The 22393-nt window shown below is 64.3% G+C and overlaps 1 protein-coding gene across 3 annotated transcripts in view; it reads right to left on the reverse strand.

Annotated features, from left to right (window-relative positions):
• Nucleotides 1–2999: 2999 nt before the first annotated feature.
• CYTH1 (cytohesin 1) overlaps nt 3000–22393 on the reverse strand; it is a 44087-nt gene continuing 24693 nt past the window's right edge. For 2 of the 3 annotated variants that reach the window (XM_036412314.2, XM_036412316.2), the window contains exons 2-13: nt 16280–16362; nt 15387–15451; nt 15040–15106; nt 14708–14826; nt 14090–14170; nt 12400–12512; nt 11717–11865; nt 11349–11461; nt 7173–7251; nt 6239–6310; nt 5947–6101; nt 3000–4216 (exon numbers count right to left, since the gene is read on the reverse strand). In XM_036412314.2, the coding sequence (XP_036268207.1) occupies nt 4138–4216; nt 5947–6101; nt 6239–6310; nt 7173–7251; nt 11349–11461; nt 11717–11865; nt 12400–12512; nt 14090–14170; nt 14708–14826; nt 15040–15106; nt 15387–15451; nt 16280–16362 (1175 nt within the window). In that variant the 3' untranslated portion in view covers nt 3000–4137. The remainder of the gene's footprint in view (nt 4217–5946; nt 6102–6238; nt 6311–7172; nt 7252–11348; nt 11462–11716; nt 11866–12399; nt 12513–14089; nt 14171–14707; nt 14827–15039; nt 15107–15386; nt 15452–16279; nt 16363–22393) is intronic. The other variant, XM_036412313.2, reaches the window with a different exon arrangement.

Genomic DNA, 22393 nt, shown 5'->3' on the forward strand with positions numbered 1-22393 from the left:
TTTTGCCAAAACCGTTGTGACTCAGTGGATAGAGCGTCAGCCTGCGGACTGAGGGGTCCCAGTCTAGGGCAGGTACCGGTTGCGGGCACATCCCCGGTGGGGGGTGTGCAGGAGGCAGCTGATCGATGATTCTCACTCATCGATGTTTCTAACTCTCTATCCCTTTTCCTTCCTCTCTGTGAAAAATCAATAAAATATTTAAAAAAAACACAGACCAACAACATAGACTTTTATTGGCTTCAGAGAAGGAGGGAGAGATCGGCTGCCTCCCACACGCCCCACACTGAGGACTGACTCCGCACCCAGGCCTGTGCCGCGACCGGGAATCGAACCCTGACCTCCTGGTTCCTAGGTCGACACAGGATCAGGCACGTGAGGGGAGGCCACGGTCGTGGTCGGGGCCTGGGGACCCCTGGCTTTCACACCGCAGCCCAGGCTCCGGCGCTGCCTGGAGGGGAGGAGAGACGCGTGGGAGCCGCGGCCAAGCGAGGGCCACCAGGGGGAGCCACACGCTGCAGGGCACACGGGACCGTCCGGCACAAATCCACAGTCCACGCTGCCGGCCGCAGCGAGGGAATGGCCGGAAGCGTCCTGCCCGCAGCTCTGTCGGCCGTGCTGCCTGCGTTCGCTCCCTCCCTGCCCCTCCCTCCTGCGGCCACGGCCCCCACAGCTCACCCTCCACGCCCTGCCCCCCCCCCGAGAGCCCTCCCCCCCTGCCGACCCGTCTCCGGCAGACACGGCCCCGTTAACTACCATTTCAGGACAACTTCCCGGGGGGTGGGGGGCTCTGGCAGACAGCGGGGGCCGGGCCATCCCTCCCTGGCCCAGCACACATACACGCATGTGCACACGCACACGCCCTGGTTCTGTAACACAAAGGACACATTATAACAAGAAACGAGAAAATGGCCATTGCTGAGCAGCATCCTTCCTGCAGATCCTCCTGTTTGAGCAGCAGCTGTTGGGAATTATCTCCATGGCTGCATTGATCCTCGTCGCCAAATACCGTCCCACCTGCTGACACCCCCCTGCTCACTCCCGGGGAGTCTTCCTGCTGTTCAGGAGCCCCACGGAGGGTCCCAGGGGCTGTGACCACTCATCACACATCCGAAAGGAAACGCCCTCCTGCTCATTTACTTATCAAAAGTTTTTTTTATAGGAATTTATTTGAGCCCAATGGACGGCCTTCTGGGAACAGACCAGCGCTGTCCTCCCGTCCTGTATCAGGAGACCTGGCCGGCCAGCAGGAGGGGAGCGGAACCTCACTGGCCGGTGCTAACTGCCCCGTGGGCAGAGGAGCCTGGAAATGGACGTGGTGTGATAACGGCACCGTCCTCTCTCCGCGGGGCCACGGACCCCATCAGGACCCACGCCACGAGCCCTGGAAAGTTCTTTTGGTTTCTGACGAGCCACCAAAACTGTGGGGGCTGGGAACCCCCCCCACACACAGCGGGATGGAGTCTCCCCCCACTCCGCGCAGAGGGCGCTGGCTATCGGACGGGCGTTCATCAGCGAAGCAGGAGCTGTGAGCGTGATTGCCACGCCAGCTCCGAACAGGTGCCGGATGCCCGGGGTGGGCACAGGGGAGCAGCCCTCCTGCGGCCAGCGGCCCCCCAGGGGCGAGGTCTCCGAGTCAGAGCCGCGGACAGGCCCTGCCTCAGGGTGCCGCCTCCGAGGGAGGAGGTTATGCGGGGAGCCCTGCAGGCGCTCACAGGGGCCGGGCTCGGCCTGAGCTGCCACCACGGAGGACCCTGTGCCGCCTTCAGACCCTGCGCCGCCGCCACGCTGACTGCGCGCCTCTCGGACAGCAGTCAGCCGAGTCCGGGGTCAGAGCTTCGCCTCATAAGCCATCAGCACGAGTGGCCACCGGTCACACCAGAATGTCGTCCTGTGAACCGCCGCCGCCCATGGATGCGCGTGTTTTGTGGTTTTGTTTTGTTTTTAAATATATTTTATTGTTTTTGTACAGAGAGGAAGGGAGATAGAGTTAGAAACATCGATGAGAGAGAGTCATCCATCAGCTGCCTCTTGCACACCCCCCACCGGGGATATGCCCGCAACCAAGGTACATGCCCTTGACCGGAATCGAACCTGGGACCTTTCAGTCCCCAAGCCGACGCTCTATCCATTGAGCCAAACCGGTTTCGGCAGGATGCGCGTGTTTTTAAATGTATTTTCATTGACGTCAGAGAGGAAGGGAGATAGGAACCTCAGTGATGAGAGAGAATCCCCGATCGGCTGCCCCCTGCACGCCCCACACTGAGGACCAAGCCTGCGAACCGGGCACATGCCCTGACCAGGATCAAACCATGACCTCCTGGTTCAGACTGACCTCAACCTCTGAGCCGTGCAGCCAGGTGACACGTGTGCTTGTGCAGTGGCTGCTGTGGGCGACACATGCTTTGCAGTGGCTGTTGTGGGCAACACACGTGTGCTTGTGCAGTGGCTGCTGTGGGTGACACACGTGCTGTGCAGTGGCTGCCGTGGGCAACACACGTGTTGTGCAGTGGCTGCAGGGCCCAGGTTCAGACACTCAATACCTGGGGGAGCGGGTCACGTGGCGCCCATCCTCCCTCTGCCCGTGGTCAGGCCAGGGCCCTCGACAGGCCGAGAGCCGGGCGGCCCGGAGGGCGCCAGCAGCCCCGCGGAGCGTCCCGATCAGCGAGCGCTCTGGGCCTCCACGCCGGAGTGCGGGGCCGGCGCCTCCCGTCCGGCCGTTTTGGGGGAGACACGGCTGTGAAAGGAAACAGGGTGGTGATGGGAAACGGCAAGTCGGGCGATGGAGAACGTTCCTTCCCAACCAGAGGGCCCGTGCGGGGGACAGGCAGGCGCTGGCAGGACACACACAGGTGGGGTGGGGGTCTCCCCAGATCTCAGGGAGGGCAGAGCAGCCAGGGGAGGAGGGCCTCCAGGGGAGTCGGGGCTGTGAGAGGCGGGGGCTCAGCGGGAGGGAGGCAGGGGGCGGACGGGGAGGGACAGACAGACCCGGATGGGCACGCGGGCAGACGAGTTTATTTGCTGCGCTTTCTTGGCGCTGGTTTACAAAGAAAAGCCCAACCAAACAAAACCACTGGGATGATAATTGTAATTCTTTAAAAACCCTGTCCACAGCTTTCTTTATATTTTATATTTTGACAAACTTTTTTTAAACAAATACAAAATAATCTGAAAGGAGAAAACTATACAGATAATTTACACTCTGATAAATAGACTAACACTGACGCCGGCAGGAGGGCTCCGCTCGGCCCGGAGGTCAGGGTCCAGCCGGACCTGTCGCCTCGGCGGCTCCGGCGTAAAAGCGCAGAAGCCACTCCAGGGAGGCCCTGTCCGGGGGGAGCGGGGAGGGCAGACCCCACCTCCCGCCTGCCCTTTCGAAAGCTGTTTGCAGAGATGCGGGCCCTCCTGTCCGGCTGCGGCGACAGGAGCCAGTCCCTGAGAGAAGCAGGGCCAGGCCCTCCACAGGCGGAGGGCGACCCGCCCCGCCAGAGGACAGCGAAGCCACGGCACAGCCGCTGCACCCGGCTCCCGCCGCGGGCTGACGGGGCCGTGCCCGGGAGGGTGCGCAGGAAGTGCAGCCGGGAGGGGAGGCCGCCCTCCCGGGGAGCAGAGCCACACGGGACCTCCGGCGCCGGGCTCCGCGGCCACCGCAGTCCTGTTATTAGGCGTTTGGCGCAGACACACGCTTTCCACCCTAAAGCCCTGCGGGCGTGGATGCCGAGCCGAGCAGCACGAGGGTCTGGCGCCCGGGACACGCCGCCCGCAGTGTGCCAGGGTCAGGTCCCCACCGCTCCTCTGCCGCCGGCCCAGGGCCCACGCCCTTGGCAGCTGCCCGGGGAGAGGCCGCCTGCCAACGGGCGGGATGCACACTCTGCTTCGTCTTCCTCTTTAAGAAAACAAAATAAAAATATATCTTCATAGGACGTGGCTTCTCTTCCATGCGCTTTCCCGACGGGACCCTCTGGGAGCACGGGTCCTGGGTGGGCCGGAGCTTCCTCCCGGGAGACCGAGCGGCACTGTCCCCGGCCGCGGCCGCGGCGCTGAGCGGAGACCGCGGCTCTGACGGAGCTCCCTTCGCCCGAGCGCCGCCTGCCGGCTCCACTGAACCGACGGCGGAGCCGGCAGGAGGCAGGGCCGCGCTCAGTGTCTCTTGGTAGAGGACACCTTCTTCTTCCGCGTGGCCAGCATCTCGTAGAAGGGGTCCCTGCTGATGGCTGCCCTGGAACAGAAGGGAGTGGGGAGGCTGAGGAAGGGCGAGGACCGCTGTGCCTGCGCCCTGCCTGTCCAGGCCCGCAGCGGCCCGCTGTGCCGCCCGCCGCCGTGTCCGCCCGCCGGCCGAGGGGAGACACCTGTGCAGGCGACGAGCCGAGGGGCATTCTCTCGGCTGTGGTCTAACTCGGGGAGACAGGCCTGTGCTTCAGTCCCATGACGGCCCCGTCAGGGCAGTGACACCCGCGCCCAGCCAGCCCAGCTGCACGGAGGGCGGCCAGTCTGCCTGCATCCATTTAAGTGTTTTTATTGACGCCGGAGAGGGAGGGAGAGAGACATCAGTGATGAGGGAATCATCCATCAGCTGCCTCCTGCACGCCCTGCACTGGGGATCGAGCCCGTGACCCGGGCCTGTGCTCTGACCAGGAATGGAACTGTGACCTGCTGGTTCATAGGTCAACACTCAACCCGAGCCATGCCGGCCGGGCCTGGGTCACTTCTGAGTGCCTGCACTACCCTCCCTACCTGCTCCCTAACCAGGGCCCGGCCGGAGGAGCAGTGCGAGTGCCCACCAAGCAGTTCATGCTTGGGGAGGCGTGGATCTGAGCTCATTTTCTAGGGACGCGGCGGCCAGGCGCCACCTGCTCCAGGGCAGCTCCCCGCCCGGGCCCGCCGGCTCTGCCCTGATCCTGCGAGGACGGGGTGTTCACCAGCGATGCCGTCATGAGCAATGTCCCCAGGGCTCTTTGGGGACGCCAGAACGGCAGCGCCCACAGCGTGTCCGGGGACCGCCGAGGTTAGAGGGTGTCGCCTGCTCACAGCCTGCCTGGCCGATGGCGCTGGCTTTGGTGAGATGCCACAGAAGGGCAAGGACTGTGGAGCGCCAGACCCTCAGGACAGGCGGGCCTCGTGGAACAAAGCCCAACCCCGGGCCTCGAGTCAGTGTGGACGCCACAGGGAGAGGCGCGGGGAGCACCGGGGCACAGCTGACGGGAGGCGCTGGAGGGGAGGGCGCCGGAGGGGAGGGCGGCAGCAGCTCGCATGCGGGCAGGCAGCGCCCTCACAGGCTGCGCAGGCAGAGCGGGGGCAAGCCGCCCGTGAGCACCGCTCCTGCAGCAGGGACCTGAGCGAGCGGCCCGGAGTCTGCACCTGTGCAGGAGCCTGCCCCGCCCCCAGGGCCGGACCCGGGCCCCGGGAGAGCGGCCTGCGGCCCCATCGCACCCGGGGAGGCACTAGGACCCCGGGAGAGCGGCCTGCGGCCCCATCGCACCCGGGGAGGCACTAGGACCCCGGGAGAGCGGCCTGCGGCCCAGCACCCGGGCCGGACCCGGACCCCAGGAGAGCGGCCTGCGGCCCCATCGCACCCGGGCCGGACCCGGGCCCCGGGAGAGCGGCCTGCGGCCCCATCGCACCCGGGGAGGCACTAGGACCCCGGGAGAGCGGCCTGCGGCCCAGCACCCGGCCCGGACCCGGACCCCGGGAGAGCGGCCTGCGGCCCCATCGCACCCGGCCCGGACCCGGACTCCGGGAGAGCGGCCTGCGGCCCCATCGCACCCGGGGAGGCACTAGGACCCCGGGAGAGCGGCCTGCGGCCCAGCACCCGGGCCGGACCCGGGCCCCGGGAGAGCGGCCTGCGGCCCCATCGCACCCGGGCTGGACCCGGACCCCGGGAGAGCGGCCTGCGGCCCAGCACCCGGGCCGGCGCCAGCAGCACGGGAGAGCGGGCGGCGAGGCGCCTACCTGATGCGCTTGACCCACTCCTCCTTCTCCTCGGGCGTCGGGGCGGAGATGCGGTACACCGTGTGGTTGCCCTCCACCACGCGCCCGTCCGCCTCCGTCTTGCAGGCCTTGATGACCTGGTCCTTGCTGTCCGGGATGTACAGCTCGAAGCAGTTCTGGAACCAGAGCGGCACTCGGTCACTAAGTGATGCTGCGCGGGAATGGCCTGCGGCGGTCACGGGCCCTGCACCTCCGCGGGGAAGAGCCGCACCCCGGCCTGCCGCCTGCCCCGCCGTCCCAGGCAAGCACTCACGGGCTTCTTGGAGTCCTCCACCTCCCGGATGCTCAGGTTCTCCAGCGGGATGATGCCCCGGGGCTCCTTGTCCTGGGGAGGAGGGAGCTTGGGCTCAGTGGGTGACGCCGGGCTCCATGCCCACCCCCCCAGACCTCCTCCCTCAGCGGGGCCACATCGATGCTCACACAGGACAGGTCAGAACCCCATGGGTGCCGGCTCTGCACACACCTGAGCCCCAGTGCCCGTGAGTGCCCATGAGTGCCCGTGAGTGCCCGTGAGGCCCAGTGCCCGTGAGCCCCAGCGCCCGTGAGCCCCAGCGCCTGTGAGTCAGCACCAGAGGCCTCAGCAGAGAGCACGCCCGGGCCCGGGGCTGGCCCTGGAGGAGGAGGCTGCTGCTGCCCTACTGAGCGAGCGCCTCAGTTCCGAGTCAGCCTCCCCCAAAGGCCCTCGTCTGGCCGAGGAGCCCCAGTGCCGGCGGGCCAGCTGTCACAGGGCGTTCTCTGCTAATTACCGCCTCTCCTCACCTCAAACAGAGGGCGCTCCACAACTCTCCCAGGACCCACCAGGCACCTCAACTCCTGCCCAGGGCAAAACAACCCCATTGCCCCCTCTCTGGCCCTCCTGCTGGGCTGCCAAGCTCAGAGGAGCTGGTGATTCCACATGTACCTACACACAGCCAGCCACACAGCTTCACACACACAGCTGGCCAGACAGGTGACACACACACACAGGCAGAGAGGTGACACATAGGTGGACAGGTGACACACAGCCAGCCAGACAGCTGACACACACACAGCCAGACAGCTGACACACACAGCCGGACAGACAGCTGACACACACACAGCCAGACAGACAGCTGACACACACAACAGGCGGACAGACAGGTGACACACAGCCAGACAGCTGACACACACACAGGTGGACAAACAGCTGACAGCCGGCTCCAGCTCACCGTCGTGTACTCAAAGTAGTACAGGCAGTTGTCGGTCAGGATGAACCAGCGGCGTTTCCAGGTCTTGACGCGGCCGCCTGCGAACAAGAGGAAATGTGTGTGGGACGGAGGCAGGGCAGGGCGGCCGCAGCTCGCAGCCCTCCAGGCGAGGAGGAGCAAGGGCAGGGCCAGGGACACGGAGACCATGGCAAGCTGACAGCGGTGACAAACACAGCAGACAGAAGCACCGTTCACGGAGTGCAAGTGTGTGGTGCAAGCACAGCAAGCAAGCCAGGTGGCGCCGAGGCGAGGCCGGACAGCGATGAGGATGAGGCGGGCGGAGGGAGCGGGCAGAGGGCACGCAGCGCAGATCTGACTGGGCTGGGAGCTTCTCTCAACACAAGGGAGAGGGCCGCCTCGTCCGCCATGCAGCCCTCAAGGAGGGGACGGGACGGGAGGACACTCCATCCCGTTGCCGAGGAACCAGCTGTCCTGGACGGGGGACCGCACCCTCCTGGGCCGTGAACCCCAACCAGCTCCAGCCTCCGGACCAGAGTCCTGCCTCGGGGGGCTCCTGGCAGCAGGGGCGTGCTCAGGGGAGGCCTCAGCAAACAGGCAGGCGGCCTCCTGAGCACCGAGTGCAGCCGGGAGCGGGGCTCCCTTGTCCTCAGCGAGAAGCACACAAGTGGCACAAGTGGCCACCGTCCTGGGAAGGTGGTCCGGGAGGGAGGTGGCCTGGCCGTGTGGACAAGGCCTCTGCCTCGGTCACGACCACGACCCAGCCTTTCCCTCCACTTTGGTCAAGTCGAGGGAGAGCCCTCTGCTGAGCCTACAGTGACCCGGAGCCTGTGTGACATGGCTCTCAGTGCGTCCTGCGGGTGGCGCAGCTCTGCCGGCTGCACGTCACCTGTAGAGCAGAGCCTCCTCCCAATCCGCACGGGGTGAGGGCAGTGCGCCCGGCCTCTCCCCCCCTCGCGGGCGGCGGCTGAGAGAGTGTGTCCCACCACGGGGGTGCCTGCAGGGCGAGCGGGTGTCGTGGGAGAGCCTGCAGCGTAGGTCCCTGTGCAGGGCAGGCTGCGTGGCCTGAGCCCCAGGAGGGGAGGGCTGACCACCGGCACCAGGGGGCAGGCTGGCCCTCTCCCCCAGCGGTGAGGTACTGAGCGCGTGCCTCTGGTCCCGAGGCGAGGTGGGGCCATGGATGGAGATGGGACATGCACGTGGCAATGGGAAGGCTGGGCGGATCGGAGGCGTGAGGAAAGGAAGACGTGGGTCTACTTAGAACCGGAGCTAGCTGGACAGAAAGAGGACCCCTCCCCACTTTGGGGTCCAAGAACTCGGCTCTCCCACTTCTTGGGCCTCCATCCCCACACAGGGCTCAGCACCCAGGACACCTGCCCCCCAATGGCCATGCACTCCCTGCGCGGGGCCCCGGGGACTTGGACTCAGGAGGCCATGGGAGGCCGATGCCAGAGGGAGGGGGGTCTAGCAGCAAAGCAAAGCTGAGAGCTCTCCCCGACGGGAAAGCCGGGCCGCCCCTGACTCGCCAGGCAGCTGCCTGGTCCCGGGAGACCCCGGGAAGGTGCAGACGTGGCCAAGCAGACAGGGCAGCGCGCACCGAGGACAGTCCCCGTGGAACTCACGGCCACACAGCTCAGGTCCCGCCTGAGGGGAGGCAGAGGCGGCTGTCCCGGCATGGGCACCTGCCAGCCCAACGCTGCCATACGTGCCGTCCGTGGCTCTTCCTTCGGGCGGCTCTGCCATGTTGGGGAGCCCCTCACTTGGGGAACCACGTTCCCCAAACCAGTGAGTGCAAAGGGGACCCTGACGGCTAAGGCCGGCCTGCGGGGTTTAGTGACGCCTCATTGAAAGGGGATGGAGACGAACAGAAACAGAGCCAAGCCTGGCTGGCGTGGCTCAGTGGCTGAGCGTCACCTATGAACCAAGAGGTCACCAGTTCGATTCCCAGTCAGCACACAGGCCAGGGTTGTGGGCTGGATCCCCAGTGAGGGGGGCGTGCAGGAGGCAGCTCATCAGTGATTCTCTCTCATCATTGATGTTTCTCTCTCTCCCCCTCTCCCTGAAATCAATACATATGCACTTAAAAAGTAACTTAGTAATAAAAAACAGAGCTGGGTCGGAATGCCCTCCCCGGCACCTGGGATGTGAAGCGGAGGTGCTGGGCGTTTCTGGCTCAGTCTCCGTTCAGTCCCACCGGGCGTCGCCCTGCGTTTAGGAAATACGTTCCCTCCCCAGCCTTCTGCCCCGGCGGACGGAGCACGGGCGCTGGGATGCCAGAACGTCCCGCTCCCGTGGAGGAGACTTTCTCAGCACGGGGCGAGGATCCCGCCAGCACAGCCGAGGAGGAGCCGGGGTCCCCTGGCTTCTCGCGCTGCCACCCGCAGGGCAGCTACTGCACCTGGCGCCTCCCTGCTGGCCGCCGGGCGCCATCCTCCCCGGGACCAGGGCCTGCCAGTTCCCCAGGGACTGTGCGAGAAGTTAGAAGCGGCATTGACACTACCACCAGCGATTAAGAACAGACCACCAAAGTCACACCACCAGCAGGCTGAGCAGTCAGCGCCGGGGCAGAGCGAGCGAGCGAGCAGGGCGAGGGGTTACATACCTCCTGGAGTTGGGGGCAAGGAAAAGGAGAGCCAAAATCATGGAAACATACAAATGAGGGAGAAAAGAAAATTAAAACCAAGAAGTTGAATCCACCTCCGTAGTCTCAGAGCACTGCACAGGCATTCAGCACTGCTGGGGGGAGGGGGGGCGGGCGGACATAACCATCACTGGGCGCTGCCTGGTCACCCCACGGGAAGGCAGGACTGCGGGCACCACCGAACCCTGGCCCCCACGGGCCCCAATCAGCTCTCACGAAGCAGCCGCAGACCGTGGTCCAGCACCCCCAGCAGTGAGGGGAGGGGAGGGACTTCCTTCAGCTGGTGGCACTTTTTAGTGTGTGTGAGAACGCACACGCACAAACCCATGAATGCACGCGTGCATGTGTATACATGAGAGTACAGGTTCCGTGGCAATACTGACACACCACACCAGGCGGCTGGACCCGCCCTTGGGAACCAACACCCGTCAAGACCCCAGGACGGGGATGAGGTTCGGGACGGAATGCAGGGACCTAACGATCGAGACCATGCTTAAGCTTCTTTTTAAAAAACATGGGGCCTCATGCACCTGCGTGTCCTGGTGCAAGCACCGAGGCGATCCTTTGCCGGTCTAACCCCAGCCTGGCTGACGACATGTCAGCGTCCACACTTCTCGCTGGAGAGACGCACAGCAGACCTGGCTGCCTGCTCACTTCCCAGCAGGCTTCCTCCACCCACGCAGAGCAGCGCGGCTGCCTCTGGTTGGTGAGCGGGAGCCTGAGCCGCAAGGACACACTGGCTGGAGTGGACGGAGCGCTGGCTACGGCGGGAGCCCAGCCTCCCGCAGCTTTACGGGCGCACGGCCGCATCACAATACGGGCCTTGGCGGTGCTCTCGGGGGAAGAGGGGGTCCTGCCCTGTCCCCCTCGCCGGTGCGTCAGCAGCAGCTGAGCAGCGACTTCACCTTCCCGCCGCCCGGTGGCAGCTGCAATGGGCAGCAGGACCCGCTACCACTGCCCCGACCATGTGGGGCCTGGGCTGGCCAAGGCCGAGGCAGAACAAAGCACTCTCAGCGACCGCACTGAGGAAACGATCACGAGGGACAAGCCTGGAAGCCCCCCTCCCTCCTGGTGACTCGGCCCTTCCCGGCACAACCGCTGTCGAGCTCCCGGGGCTACGGGAGGAGGAGTGACTTGTTTTCTGAATGGAGGGCGTTAGCGTGGCTGGGTCGGGGTGCTGCGGGGTCGCCATGCACACGCCCGTGGAGCCGGATGCAGAGCATGATGATGCTGGGTGTGGGAGCACGTGTGTGATGGGAGGGAGAGATGGACGCAGCTGGCACTGCCAGGGAGCGAGGGGGCGGGAGGAGGAAGGACCGGTGGGTGGGGTGCAAGTGCACGCGGCTGCTTCACGGAGCAGGAAGTCCCGCCCACACTCTGGTGCCCTGGGCACTGACAGCTTCCACTTCCTTTCTGGAGGTAAGTCTCGTGGCAACAGAATGAATGCATCCCGAAGGCCCTCCCCAGCGCCTCCCGGCCACCCGTGTTCCCACGCTCCTGCACGCATGTGCGCGCCCTCACGGGCTCCGGTCCACCCACCGAGCTTCAGGAGCCAGCCCTCGCGGTCCGGGTTGAAGAAGGTGTGCGTGAGGTCGTTGCCGTCGTCCTCCGGGATTTTGAAGGGCTCGTTTTTGATGCTCTCGTAGAGGTTCTGGGAGAGACGACACTGCCTGCCTCTGGGTCTGGGACACGCCTGCCCCCGTGCCCACCCCGCACAGCACCCTGCTCGGTGGCCACCCTCCTCTGGGCACGAAGCACAGAGACTAAGAAGACGGCGCCTCGGGCGGCCAGGGAGGAGAAAGCAGCGGGTCCCACTAGCTTCTCTGGCCCTGGCCCCGGCTGGCCTCCCGCCGGCTCCCGAGGGAACGCGCACCCGGTGGAGGACTCGCCCGCCGGCCGCACTCACCCGCAGCAGCTCCTCGGGCAGGTCCCCGCCGTCGTTGATGCCGCGGTTCATGGCGATGAACCTCTCCACCGTGGGCTTGTCCTTGACGTTGGGGTTGTGCAGGCTGGTGTTCAGCATGATGATGGCGAACGAGAGTACGTAGCACGTGTCTAGAGAGGAGCAGAGAGGCGCTCAGAACTGCCCACCGGGGGGCAGGGCGTGCGGTGCGTCAAGGCCGCGGGCCGGGACACGCCGGGACCTGGCCCGCTGGCACTGGGTGGCGGGGCCGCTCCAGGAGGGCCAGGCGACAGTGTCCAGGACTCAAAGGGGTCCCCTTTCTCAGACCTTAACAGACGGCACCCTGCGGAGCATCGGGAAAACCATGCAACGCGAGAGAAGATCCGTTACCCAGAATCCCCCACCTGGCGGGAACCTGTTTTATTTGCTCCCTCACTGAGCCATGCTGTGACCAAAATGGAATTAAAAGAGGTACCCGATCTCATTAGCATTTCCCTATATCAATAACTTTCAAAACATGACTTTAAGTGACAAAACTCAGACACAATCCACACGCCTCCTCCGATGCAGAGTCCCTGGGGTTCCTGCTTTTTCCTGCTGTAAACACGCCTCACCGGCGCACTCAGCTGCGCCCGCCCTCTCCCGGTCAACGCCCACAGCCGGGGAGCCGCGAGGCGCCTGCCTACCCGTGGACTGGAACACGCCGGGGTTGCACTGGCAGTAGCGCTGGGCGAACGCCTCCATCATCCGGTCGATCTTCTGCGCCTCTCCCGGCAGCCGGAAGCTCCACAGGAACTGCCTGCGAGGGGACGCGCTGTCACGCGGCGGGCACCTTACACCCGTGACCTCCTCCCGGGCCAGGGGTTGGGGCTGGGCTCCCGACAGTAACTCCGCTCGGACACCTACGCCCAGCGCTGTCCCCACGTCCCGGGCACGGGCAGGCGCGCAGGGAGCCGCGAAACCGGCTTCCTGTGAGAAGAGGCCCGGCCTCATCTGAGGGAGCCCGGCTGCGGAGCACGGGGTGCAGGCCAGACGCCCCGCCTCACCATGGCCGTGAGCCAGAGGCCATGGCCACGCGGACCTGTCCCCCCGGGAGCCCAGGAGGCAAGCACACGCCCGCGGCAGGGAGGACACTGGTCACCTCTCAGCACAATGAGCAGGCCCAGTGAAAACTACGTTCACTGCTTCTAAAACGAAGTGCACAGGTACCACCTCCTACGCCAGGGCTAATTTAAAGTGTTTCCTAAACTACAAATTAGAGGGAAGACGTCAAGTTTTAAATGCACGTCCACCTCCTGAAGAACCTGAGGGGAGGGTTTGCCAAGTTTGTCCCTCAGAACACAGCGCAGTTCCCCCACTTTCACCCCCATCGTCCAGTCACCGGCCCAATCGCCAACCACAAGGACTTCTTTTAGGGCACTGCCGGGTTCCCACAACCCAGCGCTGCCATTTCCCCCCCGAGCCCCCTGGGAGGCAGAGCCCCCGCAGAGCCCCCTGGGAGGCAGTGCCATCCCTGCAGAGCCCCCTGGGAGGCAGAGCCCCCGCAGAGCCCCCTGGGAGGCAGAGCCCCCCAGAGCCCCCTGGGAGGCAGAGCCATCCCCAGAGCCCCCTGGGAGGCAGAGCCCCCGCAGAGCCCCCTGGGAGGCAGTGCCCCCGCAGAGCCCCCTGGGAGGCAGTGCCTCCCCCGCAGAGCCCCCTGGGAGGCAGAGCCCCCGCAGAGCCCCCTGGGAGGCAGTGCCCCCGCAGAGCCCCCTGGGAGGCAGTGCCATCCCCAGCGCCCCCTGGGGGGCAGTGCCATCCCCAGAGCCCCCTGGGAGGCAGTGCCCCCGCAGAGCCCCCTGGGAGGCAGTGCCATCCCCAGAGCCCCCTGGGAGGCAGTGCCATCCCCAGAGCCCCCTGGGAGGCAGTGCCTCCCCCGCAGAGCCCCCTGGGAGTGCTCCCCGCAGAGCCCCCTGGGCAGAGCCCCGCAGCCCCCTGGGAGGCAGAGCCCCCGCAGAGCCCCCTGGGAAACAGTGCCTCCCCTGCAGAGCCCCATGGGAGGCAGAGCCATCCCCAGAGCCCCCTGGGAGGCAGTGCCATCCCTGCAGAGCCCCCTGGGAGGCAGTGCCATCCCCGCAGAGCCCCCTGGGAGGCAGTGCCTCCCCCGCAGAGCCCCCTGGGAGGCAGTGCCTCCCCCGCAGAGCCCCCTGGGAAACAGTGCCTCCCCCGCAGAGCCCCCTGGGAGGCAGAGCTCCCGCAGAGCCCCCTGGGAGGCAGAGCCCCCGCAGAGCCCCCTGGGAAACAGTGCCATACCCCAGAGCCCCATGGGAGGCAGTGCCCCCTGGGAGGGAGGAGCTGGGACCTGGCCCCGCTCAGGTGTCGCTCGCCTGCACTCACCGCAGCGCCTGGACCAGGTTTAGGTCGGTAAACTCGTGTAAGCCCACAAACGCGTGGAGAACCTGGATGTTAAACTCGTCTCTATCAAGAAAAACAAGATACGGGGTTGGGGGAATGGGAGTGGGGAAGGCAGGCATTAGACCCTGGAGTCCAAGGGCGTCCATCCCCCCTCCCAGCCGGAAAGTCTCCACGCCCCTGAGCTCTGCCTCCTATGGGCCCAGGGAGGGGGCACCGTCCCCTGCAGAGCGGACGAGGTGCCCTCACACCGCGGCACACCAGCTGCTGCCCCAGGACCATGCCCCTCGGCCCGTGAGGTGCTGCCAACCAAGAGCCCAACATTCTCAGCCGGCCAGTGTGGCTCAGTGGTTGAGAGTCAACCCATGAACCAAGAGGTCAGGGTTAGATTCCAGGTCAGGCACCTGCCCAGGTTGGGGGCTCCCTCCCCAGCCAGGGGTGTGCAGGAGGCAGCCGATGGACGTCTCTCTTATCGATGTTCCTACCTCTCCCTCTCCCTGCCCCTCTCTAAGATCAATAATAAAGCAACACGTAAAAAGAGAAGCCAGCATCCTGAGCCTTCTAGGGCTCGGCCTCCGGCTCTCCTTCGCTGCCCGGGCTCACCTCTCCCCCAGGTAGTCCCCGATGGCTGTCTTGTTGAGCCCCTCGCCCTTATACAAGAACTGGGCGATGTCCTCACAGGTGTTCTTCAGCAGGTCGTTCTCTATCAAGAACTGGATCCCCTGAAAGCGCAATGAAGACACGGTGATGCTCACCCAGAAACATCTAGAAAGGAAGCCGGAGGGCACGGGACAAGGGGTGTGGGGCCTGGGTGCGGGGGAATGTATGACGAACAGTGCTGCTGGCAGCACAGGGCCGCCTCGTGGCTGAGCCTACCACGGCGGTGAGCGGAACCAGTACCCGAGAGCCTGGGGCTCCGAGCATCCTTCTCTTACCTTCTTAGGGTCCATGTTAAATTTCTTCCTGCCCATGGCCACCTGCTTGTTCCTCTGCATGTTCTTCCTGTAAAACAACCCGGCAGCCACGTCAGCGCCGGCCCCTCGAGGGTCTGCGAGACCACCGTGCCTCCAGCGCTCGCCGTGAGCGGGCTCTGAGGGGTCTGCGGGAGCGCGGGCACAAAGGGTGGGGACGGCCAGTTCTCCAGCCAGCCTGCGAGCGCCCTGGCCCTCGCCTCCTCCGGGGCACGGAGGGAGGCGGCCCACACTGCACAGGACCTGCGCGGCAATGGCCGGGGTGTGTGTGCACAGGAAGCCGCGCCACCTGCCACCGTGGGCACACTCACCTCTCCTCTGTGGAGCCCAGGTTTTCAATTTCATTGGCCACTTCCGCTATCTCATCCTTCAGCCTCTGCAAGACACACAGCCCGTCACGCATCCTCCCGCCCAGCGAAGAGCTGCTAAAGCCACGCGAAGCCAGCCAGCCCGGACACGGGCCTCTGGAGACGCTGCCCGCCCCCAGCTGCCCGCAAACCGAGCACGCAGCAGCCGCCTCTCCATGGGACCGAGGCCGGGGCTCAGGGGCCAACCGGGCACCACCCAGCAAACGGAAGGCAGCCCCCGCCACCCCCCGGCCCCGGCTCTGCTCCCGCTGCTCGCACAGATGAGCAGCACACCCAGGGGGTCAGCACGGGGCAAGGCTCTCCTGGCCTCAGCGGGGAACGGGCATCAGAGAGGGCAGCGACCAGGACACTGACCAGCACCGAGCAGCAGTCTGCGCTCTGCACCCCTCCCGCCGCCCAGCTGCCCAGTACTGCCACCTGCGCGTGGCTGCCCGACAGCCAAGGGTGGCTCTGCCTAGGGGCCAAGAGCACCACTGCTCGGACCTGGGGCTGATGACCCCGGGGCTGAGGGACGGCGGGGCCAGGGGCTGCTGCTGACTCGGGGACCAGCAGCTGCGCTGGCCCTACACAACAGGAGCTCAGCGCCCACCTGTCCGCAGGAGTCATCCCGTGGGACTTACAGACGAAGAAACTGAGTTTGAGGGACCGACACGCTGGCACGGAAGACACTCACCCAGGAGGCGCCAGCGCCAGGCTGGACGCAGTCCACTGCGGAGCCCGACCCCTCACCTGAGCCCTGTCCCACCTGCCACACAACGACTCCCCACACCCACACTCTGCCGGCACTGTGAGTGGGGGACGCTGCGGGGACACCCCCGCCCCACGGCCACGCCTACCTGGATGTCCGCCAGCAGCTCCTGCTTGCGGCGCCGGATGTTCTCCAGCTCCTGCCGCTCCTCGGCGGTCAGGTCGCTGGGCACTGCCGGGGGAAGAGGGGAGGAAGGCACGTGAGAAAGCTGTTTCCAGCCACTTAGACGTGAAATCCAAGTGGTGTCAAATGCTGTTGCTACAGTGTGCTGCTCCAGAGCAGTGATTTCCAAGTGCCCCTTGACACCCCGTCTCATCGTCCCAGCAGTGGCTTTCTGTGCCCAGGATTCATTCCCAGGCAAAACCCAAAGAGCTGGACCCACTAGGCGCAAGCAGCAAGCGTGGGAACTGGTGCCGTGGAGCCTCCCTGAGGAGGGGGGAAGGCCCACCTGGCTGGGGGCAGCTGGGGGACAGGGTGCGGGTGGGGGTGGGGGGTGGAAGGAGGCGGCTTCCATAGTTCTAGCCAAAACCACTGACCCCAGAACCACTCCTCAGCAAGCAGGAGGAAAAGCAGACCCACGAGGGCTCGGAAAAGGTGAGCCCCGAGAACCCAGGAAGAGGCTGTGTCCACAGCACGGGGATGTCCCCAGCCCCGAGGAGGACACAGGCGCACGGGTGGGCGGTCACACAGGCAGCCATGCCGCCGCCGGACGGGATGACGGGATGACGGGATGAGGTGCGGGGAGCACTGCGGATCTGACCGAGAGGCACCACGCGGTCCTCTCTCAGCAGAACGAAAAGACGAGGCCGAGGGACCGAAACCGGCGGCGTGCCAAAACCCAGGATGCTACAGGCCACCGGGGCAACGAGTCAGTTCCCAGGGCGTCTCCCCAACATTACAACGGAGGCCGCGAGCCGCAGAGCACCCGCTGCCGGGAAACAGGAAAACTCGGAACTGCAGGCCCTGGAGCGGCGGTGGGAGCCAGGAGGGGCAGCTCCCGGGAGAGGGAGCTCGGCGTAGAGTGTGGCTCCTGGCGGGCAGTGCTGTGACCTTGTCGTGGGCTGTGCACAAAGTAACTTACGTGTCCCCCGTGGTCACGGCCTGTGGGCGAGGGGCTTACAGAACACAAGGGAGGCCACGGCCCGGGAGCACGTCAAAGGGGAGGAGCAGACAGAGGCGTGAGCCGGCGGGCACAGTGCGAGGGCAGGGAGGCCCCGTGGCTTCTTCGGGAGGCCAGATCAGACAGGAAATCCGGGCTGCAGCCGTGGGGATGGAGTTCCAGAGGAAACAAAGGAAGCGGACAGGGTGATAAACTGGAAGTGTGCAGCGAGGGGAGGAAGAGCAGGAGGAGAAGGGCGTCGGGAGGTGGTCTCTGACTTGGACGGGTCAGTGAGGTAGGAACATTAAGTCCGGCCTGGCCAGCGTGGCTCAGGGGTTGAGCGTCGACCCAGGGACCAAGAGGTCGCTGGTTCAACTCCCAGTCCGGGCACAGGCCTGGGTTGTGGGCTCCAACCCCAGTTGGGGGCGTGCAGAAGGCAGTCAGTCCATGAATCTCTCTCATCACTGGTGTTTCTAGCTCTCACCCTCTCCCATCACTCTCCATTTCTCTCTGAAAACCAATAAGCAGCCGAGACCGGTTTGGCTCAGTGGTAGAGCATCGGCTTGGGGACTGAAAGGTCGCGGGTTCGATTCCGGTCAAGGGCATGTACCTTGGTTGCGGGCACATCCCCAGTGTGCAAGAGGCAGCTGATCGATGACTCTCTCTCATCGATGTCTAACTCTGTATCTCTCAATTCTGTATCTCTCTCCCTTCCTCTCTGTACAAAATCAATAAAATATAAAAAATAAAAAAATAAACAATAAGCACAAAGTTCTGTTAAAAAGGAGAGAGGAAGCCTGGCAGCCCACCGGATCAGCACCAGTGGCGCTCCCGGGAGAGAGGGAGGGAGGAAGGGAGAAAGGGAGGGAGGAAGGGAAGGAGGGAGGGAGGGAGGGAGGGGGAGGGAGGAGTCCTGGAAGGAAGGCACTCCAGGAGCATGCCCGGTAACAGAAAGCGAGCCGTGAAGGTGGTGCAGGCAGTGGCGGAGCGTGCGGTGGTCAACAGAAAGGCTTCCCGCCGTGCCTTCAGGAGTGACAGACAGCGCCTCACTTCCCTCCACCTCACACCGTGAATCTTCTCCCCGACTCAGTCCCCTCCACCAGCGCTGCCGCCTTTGGGTCCTGAAAGCTTTTTTTAAAATTTTACTTATTTATTTATTTATTTTTAGATGAATGGAGTTTTTTTTTGTTTTTTTTATTTTTATTTTTATTTTTTTAATATATCTTTTATTGATTTTATACAGAGAGGAGGGGAGAGAGACAGAGAGTTAGAAACATCGATGAGAGAGAGTCATCGATCAGCTGCCTCTTGCACACCCCCTACTGGGGACGTGCCCGCAACCAAGGTACATGCCCTTGACCGGAATCGAACCCGGGACCTTTCAGTCCCCAAGCCGACGCTCTATCCACTGAGCCAAACTGGCTTCGGCCTGAAAGCTTTTTAAAAAGATCTCATTTTTCTGCTGGAACTTTGCAATGAGAACAAAATCTACCATTTTACCCATGTGTTTCCTCTGCGCAAACATATCGATGCAACATCAACTCTTCCCTCTCACAAGCCCAGGGGGAAGACCCCCCGGCAGTGCCGCCCGGTTTCCGGCTCTGGCTCAGGGTGGGAGTGAGCCTGGAGCCACAGCGGGACAGGGTACCACCCCGCCTCGGACCCAGGAAGTGCATCCGCCCACGCCACGGCTTTCCCGCACGGCCACGAGGGCTAAGCCGCAGAGGCCGGCTGCCGGGCCCTGCTCCCCCGGCGCCACGTGGGCAGCCCCGCGCCGGCAGAAGGCGCCGAGCCCGCTCCTCTTGGAGAGAGCGGCGACGTGGGCAGCAGCGCGCCGGGGACGGGGAGCAGGGCCGGGCGGCTCGGCGCATGCCCGCGGCCCATTTACAAGGTGCCTGCTCTCCTCGGCCAGCCTGGCCCCCCTCGCAGGGTTCCGACTTAATGAGGACGATGGAGGCCCACAACAAGGGCCATGTGTTCCGCTGTGAATAGAAACCATACAAGGAAGCTTCTCTTCCTCCTTTATTTAAATGCTGCTCTGCAGATTTCACCGGTGGCAGAAACCCAGAGCTGAAATGTGCCCCACGCCATGCATACAAAGGAGATGTCTTAAAGGGACAGGCCTCCTGCAGCTGGTGGCCCGGGAACAGTGCAGCTCATGCTGCCAAGCCAGGCTCCTGCCCACTCTCCCTGCTCAGGCCACAGCAGGTGCCCAGAGACCCGCAGGAAGTTCACATGCAAATGCAAATGCAAACGAGGGTCTTCTGACGGCAGTTTCTGCTCAGCGGAGCACGGGCCACTCTGTCTGTCCTCCGTCCCAGGGGCCTGAGCCAGAGTCCGAGACAGCACTGAGGTCAGCGCCACACGAGGCCTCTGCGGCTTGGAAAGACACAGTGGCCTTCTTTCTGCCACGACCATCCAACGTCCCGTCACACATCTCAGAGCCCGCTCCCATGGAGAGTCCACACTGCACCCAGCGCAGGGGGACACGCTGTGAGCAGAGAGGCCGTGAGCCCCGAAAGCCTCACCTTTCCCCAGGGGAGGGACCACCTGCTCTGCTTCCCCCAGCCCAGGAGGCATGGCCTGCCCACACACTGCGCCCTGCCCACACACTGCACCCTGCCCACCTGCCCACACACTGCACCCTGCCCACTTGCCCACATACTGCACTGCCCACCTGCCCACACACTGCGCCCTGCCCACACACTGCGCCCTGTCCACCTGCCCACACACTGCACTGCCCACCTGCCCACACTGTGCCCTGCCCACACACTGCACTGCCCACCTGCCCACACACTGCGCCCTGCCCACACACTGCGCCCTGTCCACCTGCCCACACACTGCACTGCCCACCTGCCCACACACTGCGCCCTGCCCACACACTGTGCCCTGTCCACCTGCCCCACACACTGCACCCTGCCCACCTGCCCACACACTGCACCCTGCCCACCTGCCCACACACTGCGCCCTGCCCACCTGCCCACACACTGCGCCCTGCCCACCTGCCCCTTGCAGGGCTGCATCTGATGAGACTGAGGACTCAGCCCAGCTTAGAACCCTGCTCGCCAGCACTATGCTCTCCCAGGGCCTCTGCTTGGAGGGGCAATGACCATTTAAAATCAGCTCTGGTCAAGAGGGGAAATGTGGGGACTGTCCAGGGGGAACCCCCCACCCTCCACCGCAGACTGGAAGATCCAAGTGCCTGCGGACACAGAAGTCCAGCCTGGGGAGTGCTGGTCCCGGCTCGGCACTCTGACCTCCAGCCGAGGCCACTGCCACATCACCTCACCCCACCCCGCCCTGTGGGTAAGTCACCTCGCCTCCAGGGAACTCCCAGGGACTAACAATGAGAAAAGTCAAAGGATTAGAAAGAACTCAGGCTGAAAACATACAAATGTTCAACAAACTTCTTAAAAACTGGGTTCCCAATGGCATTAGACATGCGTGTGGGGTCGGAGCTCCAGACAGAACGCAACCAGGCCTCAGAGCCTCTCCCGGCAGAAGGCAACAGGGTCCGAAACACAAAGGCTGACGACTCTGGGGAGCCTGGGGTTCAGGGACAGGCCTGGAGAGCTGGGGGGCGGGGGGGATAGCAAAGGGATGTGACCGCACCCCAAACCTGTGCTGGTGCAGGACAGCGTGCCGCCTCTGAGAAACCATCACTGCTTCCTCCTAAGTCAGAGGCTCAGCCACCTTCTCAGGACTCCACCAATGGGGACGGAGTCAGGCCCTGCGACCATGGTGGGCTGAGGGAAGTCAGCACCTCACCGGGACCAGAGCGGTCATGTCCAGTCAGCGAGAGGACAGTGGGCCAGGGCTGGGGGAGGGGACGGGCACTGCTTAAGGGGGACGGAGTTTCAATTTCATAAGATAAAAAAGTTCTGGCAATACCGTAACGTACTGGACAGTAATGCAGTGTATTTAACACGGCTGACCTGGACCCTAAAAGAGGCGTATTTTATGTTACACGCAGTTTATAATTAAAAACAAACACAATTAAGCAGCGCCATCCTGACTTCCTGATTTCTGTTCGCCTCAGTTCCCCTCAAGAACCTGCACTGATGTCTGTGTAGAAGGTGAAAGCACGGTCTCACCCCACTCCACGGCCCAGAGGCTGGAAGCATGTGCCCGCGCCAGGGCAGGGCCGGGGGAGTTGGGGGCACTGCCGGTCACTCAGCACGGTCAGCCTCTCCTGGTGAACGTTCCTCCCGAACAGCCCGCTCCCGCAGGAAGCACGGGCGGGCTCATCGTCAGCGTCGGTGAGGAGACTTTCCCAAGTGCAAGCACCAGCCGAGAGCCGGGGGAGAGGGGGACCTTGCACATGGTCCCTGGCCCTAGTCAGCCCGTGACCTTGGGGTCTGCCCGCACACCCGCTCGCCTGCTTCCCTAGCACGCAAGGCCTGAGCCAGCCCTGCCCCCGTCGCTGTTCCCAGGAGCGGGCACCTTACCCTCACCTACCGCAGAAAAGGGGTGATAAGTGCTAGAGGCCAACCAACGGGAAAGGAGGTCAGATTTAAGACAGTGAAGAAAACTATGTCATAAAACGTTACCCCAAAAGTGTGGTTTAAAACAAAGCTCACACCTGCTTCCCTAGAGCAAACAAGGAAGCAGCCTGCGGAGACCCTCACCTCCTCACCCGGCCCTCCCAACCCCCCCCCCCAGTGCTCTGCTGCGCCTTCCCTGCTCCCACGCTCCTCCGGGAGGGCCAGCTCCACAGGACTGCTCTGCCTCTGCCTCCGGGGCTCCTGGGCTTGGCTCTCAGAAAGCCCTGAGTTCCCAGCCCCCAAACCTAACCCTGTGCGCGCCCTTCCTCCAGGCCTGCAGGCCCGTGCCCGCTGCCATCACCTTCACACGGCGCAGCCTCCACGCCCAGAACAGAGGCTCGGGGTCAGGCGTCAGCCCCTGGCCTCCCCGCTCCTGGAGCTCAGCTGCCTGCTGGCCCTCTGGGCCTGCTCCTCTGCACAGGGGCCGGAAGGGAAGGGACCCAGGACCAAACCCGATGCCCGCTCCTTCCCCACTGCAGCAGGAGGCTCTCCACCCTGCAGGTCCGAGTCCTTCCACCACAACCAACGCCTGCAGCAGCTGAGCGAGGGAGACCCCTCC

Source organism: Pipistrellus kuhlii, unplaced genomic scaffold (genome assembly GCF_014108245.1).
Source record: "Pipistrellus kuhlii isolate mPipKuh1 unplaced genomic scaffold, mPipKuh1.p scaffold_m20_p_44, whole genome shotgun sequence".
Classification (NCBI taxonomy): Eukaryota; Metazoa; Chordata; class Mammalia; order Chiroptera; family Vespertilionidae; genus Pipistrellus; species Pipistrellus kuhlii.